This window comes from Curcuma longa, chromosome 3, assembly GCF_044706935.1.
Source record: "Curcuma longa cultivar G26 ecotype Majalengka, Jawa Barat chromosome 3, ITB_CL_G26_1.1, whole genome shotgun sequence".
Lineage (NCBI taxonomy): Eukaryota > Viridiplantae > Streptophyta > Magnoliopsida > Zingiberales > Zingiberaceae > Curcuma > Curcuma longa.
Genome location: NC_133863.1, coordinates 15,418,760 through 15,429,971, shown reverse-complemented (window position 1 = coordinate 15,429,971; position 11,212 = coordinate 15,418,760). Strand labels below are relative to the sequence as shown.

General features: G+C 37.7%; 1 protein-coding gene across 1 annotated transcript; it reads left to right on the top strand.

Annotated features, from left to right (window-relative positions):
- Positions 1 to 590: 590 nt before the first annotated feature.
- Positions 591 to 11,040, top strand: LOC141824732 (lysine-specific demethylase JMJ705-like). Its single transcript, XM_074712060.1, has 7 exons — positions 591 to 1,499; positions 1,953 to 2,041; positions 2,120 to 2,187; positions 3,322 to 3,472; positions 4,483 to 5,171; positions 6,464 to 7,267; positions 9,093 to 11,040. The coding sequence occupies exons 1-7, from the start codon at positions 591 to 593 to the stop codon at positions 10,586 to 10,588; spliced, it is 4,206 nt and encodes a 1,401-aa protein (XP_074568161.1). The 3' UTR covers positions 10,589 to 11,040.
- Positions 11,041 to 11,212: the final 172 nt, after the last annotated feature.

The window sequence follows — 11,212 nt, the reverse complement described above, 5'->3', positions numbered from 1 at the left end:
CACAGTTGGTCTACACTCTACAGTCATTAACGCTCTTCAACTTACTTAACAGCTTAGTCGATTAGACACCGTTGGTCCTGTCAAGTAAGACAATAATATTAATAATTAAATATGAAGAGAATGAACATTTTAAAAACTAATGGTGAAAATGCCAAAAATGCATCAGCATAATTTTATATTTTTATTATTTTTAAAAATATTTTATCACTTTATCACACTGCATTCAACCTTATTATTATTGATTAAATGATAGCCGACATTTCAAACTTTGCTTAGCAAAATTTGTAAAAGAAATAATAATAAATAAATAAATGGTAATATAATATAATTTATATAATTCCTACGAGCTATTGATTTGTTAGATGATTTGAAACGAATATTATCCCTATTAATTATTATTATTATTAATTATTATTATTTAATAAATTTATGATATTGGCTTCTACTCTCCCTCTATCTCCACTTCTGATCTCCGACGCGACACGGGCAGAGGGAGACACTCCAAAACCCTTCATTTTTTGCCCCAAAAGGGAAAAACACAAAGCTCACATTCTCTCTCTAGGAATGGGGAAGCGCCTTCTGCGTCATTAATGGCATCGGCGGCGTCCTCATCCGCCGCGGGAGTGGTGACGCCGGAGCCACTGCCACTGGAGGTCCCGCCGTGGCTGAAAGCGCTGCCATTGGCGCCGGAGTTCCACCCTACTGAGTTGGAGTTCCTCGACCCTATTGCCTACATCCTCAAGATCGAGAAGGAGGCTTCATCCTACGGCATCTGCAAGATCGTGCCTCCCTTCCCACCCGCCCCTAAGAAGACGGTTGTCGCCAACCTCAATCGCTCCTTCACCGCCCGCAATCCCTTGGGGAACGGCGGTAGGAAGTCCTCCTCTTTCACCACTCGGCAGCAGCAGGTAGGGTTCTGCCCTCGCCGCCCGCGCCCCGTGCAGAAGCCTGTCTGGCAGAGCGGCGAGCGGTACACGCTCCAGCAGTTTGAGGCCAAGGCCCGACAACTCGAGCGCTCCCACCTCCGCCGCGCCGCCGGCCGCAAGGCTGCCTCCCCGGATGCCCTCTCCCCGCTCGAGATTGAGACCCTGTTCTGGCGTGCCTCCGCTGACAAACCCTTTGCGGTGGAGTATGCCAACGACATGCCTGGATCGGGGTTCCCGCCGCTGGCCTCGTCCACCCGGCGCTGGCGCGACGACGCCCCGACTAATATTGGGGAGTCTGCGTGGAACATGCGGGGAGTGTCGCGAGGCAAGGGATCGCTGCTTCGGTTTATGAAGGAGGAGATCCCCGGGGTGACATCCCCCATGGTCTACGTCGCAATGTTGTTCAGTTGGTTTGCCTGGCATGTTGAAGACCACGAGTTGCACAGCTTGAATTACCTGCATACGGGCGCTGGGAAGACGTGGTACGGAGTGCCGAGGGATGCTAGGCTCGCATTCGAGGAGGTTGTTCGTGTGCATGGCTATGGAGGGGAGGTGAATCCTCTTGGTGAGTTTGTCTGCCTTGACATCCATGTTTATCCTGCATTTCTTATGTCTATCTACTAATTGATATTTCATCTTTAGCCTTGTGCGCTTTTCTCAAAGAGCTTCAATCTTCACTAAACATAGGAGAGGCTTTCATGGGAACTTAAAAATTAGGAATGTAGATGACTAGAATGACTATACCTTATCAACCTTATCCTGATACACATAGAAGATACGCATAGAAGAAATTAAACTCGATGAGTCATTGCGCAAAATGGAATTAGCCTGCTCGAAACTTGATTAGCTAGTCATGCGTACATTTGGAAGTCTATATATAAAGCATACCAACCTATGCAGCATGGAAGTATTGGATAGAATATCATATGGTTGTTCTAGCTTTAGAAACTATTTCTTAGAACAATTTTATTTTTTAGTCAATTTTCTCCATTTATTTGATAAATTACTTGCTAATATGCTACTAAGGTGGTGACAGTGACTTTTGCAATCCTGGGTGAGAAGACCACAGTTATGTCCCCTGAAGTACTTGTTGGAGCAGGAATCCCATGTTGCAGGTGATAATTTAGAAGATAGTGAGTTTGGTACATTATTTATCATTTACTAATGCTTTAAAAGTATGTTGACTAAATTAGGTTGGTTCAGAATGCTGGTGATTTTGTTGTCACTTTTCCTGGGGCTTATCATTCAGGGTTCAGTCATGGTAAGCCATTTGTTCTCTCTCATAATGCCTTTTGTAAGCCTTATTATCAGTAATTATTTCTGCTGGATAGATGCTCCATATTGAAAGAACTCAAAAAAAGACTCACGTATTGACTGTATTTTTGATATATGCCTGATATTTCTACAACTATGTGGATGATGATCACTGATATTTGGTGCATCAACATTCAGTTTCACTTATGCTTTGTTTCACAGGCCTAGTCATAGTATCTTCAAAAATGACCTTGTCTTAAAGTAGGAATTTATGATAACAGGAGTGATATTTGTTAATCCTTAACCTTGTCTTAAAGTTCATTTAAGCATATTTTCTTTTGTCTTGCAAATATAGATAGCGCATGTACAGTCTGTGCTTGCACTGGTAAAAGGTATCAGATCTGTTAACCTGATTCAGGAGCTGGGTGCTGATGGGGTGGTGATGTTTCTTATTGGCAACTCTGGCATGGTTTGACCAATCAGAAAAAATGTATCATGTTCTTGTCATATTGCCATTTCTAGTTGTGTCAATAGGCTTCTTTACTTACCAAAAATTTAAGCAAAATGGAAATGTAGGAATAATAATTACACATCTTCTATGATGATTACATGCTGAGTTCAAAGTTTATGCAACTTTCAGATGGAGAGATTCTCAAATCTATTATCATAATTGGACAGTTTATGACAAGTTTCATGTGTATTATATTTTTTGGATTCTAACTTAATTAGCTTTTTTTTACTGACAAACTTCATGTTTTTGAAGGTTCTAATTTTGGTTTTGTTCCCATTCAATATATCGTCATAGTGGTAGTTGGAGAGTTAAACCATGCTGCAAATGCAATTTTGTGAAAAGTTAGCTAGTGCAATTGCTAGTCATGAAGTTCTGTCTTATAGTTTGATTGGACAATTTGGTTAATGATAATCTGTAATATACTTTTGACTGGATAAAAAAACTTAGTTGTACCATCATTGTGGTATTTCCTAATCTTTGACACCTTGATTTTGGGTCTGGTATGCAAATCCTCCAAGATTCTTGACCTCATTTACATTTACAGGTGATTTGTCTTATCATATTGTGGAAATTCTCGCACCAACATAGTGCTATTTGTATTTATTTGAATGATTTTTTTTTTCATTGTAGGATTTAATTGTGGAGAAGCAGCAAATATTGCTACTCCTGAATGGTTGAAGTTTGCTAAAGAAGCTGCAGTGCGAAGGGCTTCAATAAATTACCCTCCTATGGTGTCTCATTATCAATTGCTATACGCACTTGCATTATCATTAAGCAGAAGGTTTGCCTATTACTTGATTGATTATATCATCTTTCTGTTAGTTTCTCTCACTCTCTTATATCATTACTGATCTTTTATAAAAGATTGCTTTGCAAGTAATTGGTAGTTATGGAGGTAAAAAGTAACAAAGGTACTTGAAAGAGATCAATAGTTGGCTGTCACAGAACAAACTTGTTTCTCTAGGAAAGAACTTATTATGATGTGTTCTTTCTGTTTGTTGCTCTCACTTTCTCTTATATCTTTACTGATCTTTTATATAAAATTGCTTTGCAAATAATTGGTAGTTACGGAGGTAAAAAGTAACAAAGGTACTTGAAAGAGATCAATAGTTGGCTGTCACAGAAGTCAGAAGAAATAAAGGGACTTGCAGGAGATCAATACATGTTTGGACTTATTTCTCTAGGAAAGAACTTATTATGATGTGTTTGTCGCTGGCAAAATAGCATTACTTGGAAGCATGTAGTTTTTTTACTCTGTTCATTCAATATGTCTCACATGTAACTCTTCTTCGCCCATTGGCTGTTTATCTACATATTCTGATTTTACAATGAGTTTGATTTATACCCATTTATCCACTTGTATGTTCTCAGTTTATCTTTGCCTTATGCTTCTAGTTACTCATACAGTTCTTTTAGCTTATAGAAATGTTTTTTTTTCCTTAAAAGAAATATATTTAGAATGAACTGGGATGCGATAATGACCTATGTATGTTCTCAGTTGGTGGCTGCCATTTTACAGCGTCTATTTTTCTTCTGTATTTTATGTTTTTAATGAAGGAATATGAGGTCAACTTCTTCTTTGGTAATGAAATACAATATTTGCTGTTTATATTTTACTTTGATAAATGTGAATGTTGTAGACTGTTTTCCTTGTTGTAGGCTGGCAGTTACAGATGCCAATGATTATTTGCACTTCTTGTTGTTGTCTTTGAATTTTATTTTTCTAGCGATTGAATTTATGTTTCAAATGCATAATTCTATGTATAATGGTTGGTTGCTTTTCCTATATAGAATGCCCATAGGTGATGGAAGTGAGCCACGAAGTTCTCGGCTCAAAGATAAGATGAAAGGAGAAGGAGAAGAGGTGGTCAAAACAGCATTTGTTCAAAGTGTGATTCAAAATAATCGCCTCCTTGATATTCTTCTTGATGCTGGAACATCCTGTGTAGTTCTTCCACAGAACACATCTCAAAGTCCTTTCCGTGCAAATTCACTGGTCAGATCTCAAGTCAAGGTAAAACCAAGGTTATCACTAGGTCTTTGCAGTCATCAAGAAGCTGTCGATGCACGACTTGTACCTTCTAGTGATGTTGGTCCTGGCTGGAATTCAAGAACTAGAGATTTCAATGGGTTGTTTTCATCTAGAGGAAATTCATCTGAAAGTGATAAAATGATTTCGTCTAGCACATCTAGTGAACTTGCTAGCCCATGTTCCACCTCCTTACACTCAGAAGGTGAAAAAGAAGGGACAATACAAGCTAATGGCTTACTGGATCAAGGATTGTTGTCGTGTGTCACATGTGGAATTTTGAGCTTTGCTTGTGTGGCTATCATTCAACCAAGAGAGGCAGCATCCAAATATCTAATTTCTGCTGATTGTGATTTTCTTAAGGATCACATTATTGGTTCTGGAGATGTTACTAGCATAAATACAAATACAAATTGGAAGTCAAATGGAAACAATTTGGTTACTGGCATTGGTAAGCTGTTGCTTCAATTTTAAGTCCGCTCAAATTTTCACCAGATTAACTCTTTTGTTCATTTGTAATGAAGGATAAAGGCTTAGTTGTTATTGTGTTACTTAAATTTTCTTAAGTATTAAATGGGATCTTTGTGGAAAGAAAATCTGTTTTCTTCTCTCAGACATTGATAGTATAGAGACACTTTAATTGTTGAGTCTTGTATTCTTAGGACCTTCTATTGTGAATGATACTACAAGATGAACTATTAAAACTTTTGCTACTTGAGATTGTTAAGGACTGCTTGGTAAATTCTTAATCAAACGTATAGTAGTTTTAACATTTGACAGATTTCACCATATTCTGTGCTTCCTGGCTTTCTGCTGCAAATGACAGGCGTTCTCAAGATTTTAATATCTGAAGGCTGTTGCTAAATGCCTAATCATGTAATGCTTATGTGGATGTCCCAATGGAAAACCTGGAAACTCCTTGTTTATTAATAAATTTGCTTTATTTTTTTTTCAAGGTTCAGTTGCTTGATTTTGCTCACTGTTCATGTGAGCTAATGCTTTTTCTTTGTTATGTTAACGTGGTTGAAGGATGTTTACTTGGGAGATAGGTTGTTTGATCAAACAAAACATTTAAGACTTTGGGGAGGTATAACTTCCCTATGGAATATTAAATTGGTCTAAGATTGGATAAATGTTTGGATTCACTTTTTTCACTCAATCTAATCTTTGCCTTTAGTTCAAGTATCTACCCCATTGTTCTTTGTTAATCACTATTTGCTTGTGGTTTATTTGCACTTGATCTACATTGGCTTTTTTCACAATAACTGGGTTGGGTCACCCTAGCAAATTTTCGTTGTACAAAACTTGGATATTGAATTTTTTTTGGTTTTCTTTTGCAATACCAATAAATGCTCCAGTTAGACGACCAATAAATGAAACTATGACAAATAGAAGAGAAAGATCAAAAAAGACTTGGTTAGCAATAATAAAATAAAATAAAATATATTTAAATATAAATGATGATATAATAGGGGATAGAACTCAATGACGTAGAATGATCAATATAGCCGACCCCACCTAGTGGGATAAGGCTTGATTGTTATTGTTTTGCAATACCAAAAGTTTAATGTGTTTTCTCTTATCAAATGAAATATATCATAGTATGTTTTCTGCATCTCACTGGTCGTAAATAGGTTTTTTCACTGGTCTCTTTCTCTATTCTATTAGCTACATGTTCTTCACCTGTTTTGAAAATTAACTCTGGTATTGTGTTAAACTGATTCTACTGTAACCTTTCTGCAGCTCAGGGTTCAGACCAGAGTGTCAGTATGTTTTCTGATGTTACATGTCCAAGAGATACTTCTGCACTTGATCTTTTAGCTTCTGCTTATGCTGATATGTCAGACATTGAAGATGATGTCCAAAATGAAAAACCAATGAGCAGAAAAAATGATATGAAAGATTCAACATTATGTAATGGCAATCATCACTCTGAAAGTGCTGTTGCACTCCAAAATCATTTTTCAAAGGAGGCTTTATGTGAGTTGGATTTGTGCTTGTTAGACAGCCAAATTCCTACATCAGCTCAAAGCCCTCATTCTGCGGGTGTTTCGAAGTACTTAGATGCCAAAACCAATGGTATTGTGGATGGAAAAAGCCATCTAAAATCAGAGATATCCAGTCCAAACCAATCAGAAACAAGGGACATAGTGAATATATCTGATTCAGAGGATAATGGTGCTGTAAGGTTTGAAGGGGAGCCTAGAGATGTAAGTTGCAAGAAACTATATGGTGTTTGTGAGACGATTGTGACTGCTGGAAATTATTACAGCAGATTGACAATGGGAAATCAAACATCTTTTTCATCAAATATCTCTGTCAAACGTGATATTTGTGGCAACCCAGCTATGCCAGGGAAAAAGGCTGGAATACATTCAGAAATCAAAAATTTTGATCCAAAATTGTCAATCTCTACACCATCCGTCATGCAAGGATCTGACAAGGATTCTTCCCGAATGCATGTATTCTGTCTTGAACATGCTGCAGAGGTTGAGAAACGACTGCAACCAGTAGGAGGGGTGCATATGATGCTTCTATGTCATCCAGGTGATGTCTTGAATTATGTGATTGTGCATTCCTGTAGAGCTGCTAAGTTATGGTCTATTCTTTTTGCTCTTATCCTTCTATATCATTTTTTGCATTATTTCTAATCTTTTCCTTTTATCCTTATACCACTCCTTAGCATGTATATCTTTGCACTTGCATCTTCCCCTTAGATATTCTGCTTTCTAGATTATGATATCTATATTTAATATCAGATTTTGGTGAACGATTTGCTTTTCCCTTAATTTACAGAACCATTTCAAAGATTAATGTTTTTGTCTCATGTCTGGTGTGTTGGAGTTATATACTACTTTTGTATATAACAATCTTCCAAGAGTACTGGAGAACTTTAACCAGAAAAGTGAAACACAGATAAATATTTATTTGTGAAAACATAATTGCTGTTTCTATGAAAACTTGAAGCAGAAAAGTGAAAACAGTTTCAAAATCCTCTGTTGGTATTGGAACATGGTTGTGCATGTTAAGGTATAAGTATGCTTCATATTTTATTTCAAACTGAGAAAAACCGAAACATAGGTTGCTGTTTGATTTAAGATATCGACAACTTTCTGAATCCACAAGTGTTAGAAGATGATTGTGTTATTGTGTAAGAAAGTGTGCTGTATTTCCATTTCAAATTGCCAAAACTAAAAACTTAGCTTTTTGGTGTATGATATGGCTCACTGCTCGAACAGTGTTGGGTTTCACTTGAGGTTTCAGTTGAGCATTATGTAGCTTTATTATCTGATACAATTAGCTTTGCTTAGACAGGAACTTAGTCTAGGCTGTAGTTAATAGTTATTAAATCTCATCTTTCTGCTCAACAATTTAGGGCTAACCTTGGAGATATTACAGTGCTTGCATGATTGCTTGTACATGTGACTAATCGAGGAATAGCCTAACTAATGTAAACCACCTCATTATGACGAGGAGCAACAGTGCATTTCTTGATCTGTCTACTGTTCTTGTCAGCAACTAATTAACAGTTGTTCATTAGCACAGCAATAGCTAGAAGCTCTATTCTATTAAACATGTAGGAACTAAATAACTTCATAGTATTTTAATGTAGGAATTAAATAACTTAATTATCATTTTAATGTTTATGCACGAATTCTTGTTACTTATGACCAATTGAGGGATAGAATAACTAATGCATACCACTCCATTATGCCCAGGTGCATCAGTGCATTTTTTATCTTCCTTCTCTCACAGAATGTTGTAGATTTATTTGCCATTGCATTTTTCCCATTTTGTTTAAAGTCTTCTCTGTTTAAAGTCTCCTCTATTCTATTAAACATATAGGAGTTAAATAATTACAGTCATTTTAATGTTTTCTGCTTTAAACATAACACAAATCTTCTTCAAACATAACACAAATCTTGTTCTTTTACTGCTGATTATGCATTGTCTTTATAATGTTTTCTGCTTTATGCATCTTGATGAATTAAACCATCTTCAAAACATAAATCTCGTTATTTCCAAACATAAGTCTTTGCTGGAGTGTTATCTAGTCAGCAGTAATTATGTTAAGAGTGTAATCCATTAAATGTGTTGAAAAATAGACATACTAATTCACTTTCATGAGTTATGTAGATTTGATGATACCTGAGAGTGTGCATACAATTAAAAATTCTGTATACCTGAAATAAATGTTTGCTATCAAGCGTTAAAAGTTGAAACTGCATAAACATATGCAAGATTCTTGTTGTTTATGCGAGATTCTTGTCAACTGTCAAGTGACTCTGGAGTTTCATCGTTGTTTTAGATGCATATATTTTAAGTTCTTTTGTAGACATTGCAAGTGATTTTCCAGTAATGGTACATGCAGTTTATCCCAAAATAGAATTGGAAGCAAAGTCTATGGCCCAAGAATTAGGAATTGGCTATGCTTGGAAGAATGTTAAATTCAGGGAGGCCAATGAAGAAGACCAAATAAAAACAAAAGCAGCCTTAGAGGATGAAGAAGTCATGCCCGTGAATAGCGATTGGACTGTTAAATTGGGAATCAACCTGTATTATACAGCAAGCCTCAGCAAATCACTACTCTACAGCAAGCAAGTTCCATATAATCCAATTATATACAAAGCCTTTGGTTACAATTCTGTACGTAACTCCCCAGTGAAGTCGAAAGCTTCTGGTAGACATCCAAGTAGGCAGAAGAAAATAGTTGTTGCTGGGAGGTGGTGTGGGAAGGTTTGGATGTCAAACCAGGTCCATCCGTTTTTAGCCTACAAAAATGAAGCTCAAGACCAAGAGCAGTATGAAGAGATGTTTTCACTTGACCCTGATCAGAGGACTTTGGTTGACACTGATACTGATCATACCAGCAAAGCATCATCCAAAAGGAAGCAATCTGATGGAAATATGTCTGCACAGAGGTCTGGAAAGAAGAGGAAGAAGCCTATGAGGAAGGCAAAATCTAAGAAACCCAGATGCTCCAGGACAGATCCAAATCCAAAACCCGAAGATGTATCTGAAACTCCAGCATCAATTTCAGGAAGAACCCTAAGAAGCACTCGGGCAAGGCAGAACGAAAGCACTAGCAAGCTTACATTGAGCTCAAAAAATGAATCTGGAGGTCCAAGCACACGCCTTAGGAAACGACCATCCAAGTCTGATGATGTAAAGAATAAATTGACTGTCAAGAAACAATCTGCAAAGTGGAAAACCAATAGATCTCAACCTTTGCATCTTACAACCAAGGATGAGGATGAACAAGACACGAGCGATAAACAATCTGCAAAGAGGAAAACCAAAAAATCTCAACCTGTGAATCTCACAACCAAGGATGAGGATGAACCATACACGTGTGATAAACAATCTGCAAAGAGGAAACCCAAAAAATCTCACCCTGTGAATCTCACAACAAATGATGAGGATGAACCATATACGTGTGATAAACGTCCTGCAAAGAGGAAGCCCAAAAAATCTCAACCTGTGAATCTTACAACCAAGGAAGAGGATGAACAATACACGTGTGATATTGAGGGCTGCTCAATGAGCTTCAGCACAAAGCATGAACTGACATTACACAACCGAGACATTTGCCCTGTGAAAGGTTGTGGGAAGAAGTTTTTCTCTCACAAGTATCTGGTGCAGCACAGGAAGGTACATACTGATGACCGGCCATTGGTCTGCCCATGGAAGGGGTGCAAGATGACATTCAAGTGGCCATGGGCACGAACTGAACATATACGTGTTCATACTGGGGATCGCCCTTATGTCTGTTCTGAACCTGATTGTGGCCAGACATTTCGCTTTGTGTCGGATTTTAGCCGTCACAAGCGTAAAACAGGGCATTCGGTAAAAAGGGGTCGAAGATGACCACAATGCTGACTCCTTTTGAACTGGTCCAGGAAATCTTATTTGATGCAGGCAATTTGGAAGATTGTAAATTAATGTTCTTGATTGAATGTGCCATTGCTGGCTGTGCAGGGTAGGGTAGAAGCCTCACTGCATTTTCCTCCATTAGTGAACACTAATCTCTCTAGGTTCTGCCTATGATCCAATCAAATTGACATTGATTTGTAAGCCGCCTTCTTAATCAATCAGTTGAAGACTGATGTAGATGTGGTCGTCAGAAACTGGCAGACATAGCACCTGCCAAGGAAAACTTGTTTGATTTTGTTGATTGTCCTTTTGTAGCATAAGGGCACATCTTGTCTTCTAATCATTGAATGATGATGAGCTTCGTTACCCTCTTCTCTTTGTTTCCTGTACGAATTGCAGGGTTTCAGAAGCTTATGGCTGCAATCTACTGCATGTTATTAGCCTAATCGGAGAGTAATTTGATAGACAGGTCAGTCTATTACTGCTTCTTATGACTGTTTTATATCATTGCATTCTGCATTCCATGCTAGTGCAGTATAATTTCATCTCGGTTGAAGTTTATTGAGCTTAACATGGTTCATAGTGTTCCTAATTCCTGAAGTAACTCCTAGTCGTGGA

Bases quoted from the DNA above. Each gene is read 5' to 3' on its own strand.
- LOC141824732 (XM_074712060.1), top strand. From the start codon at position 591: ATGGCATCGGCGGCGTCCTCATCCGCCGCGGGAGTGGTGACGCCGGAG. The intron at 3,473-4,482 runs GTTTGCCTATTA...TTTCCTATATAG, and splicing joins GCATTATCATTAAGCAGAAG to AATGCCCATAGGTGATGGAA. The intron at 7,268-9,092 runs GTGATGTCTTGA...TGGTACATGCAG, and splicing joins GATGCTTCTATGTCATCCAG to TTTATCCCAAAATAGAATTG.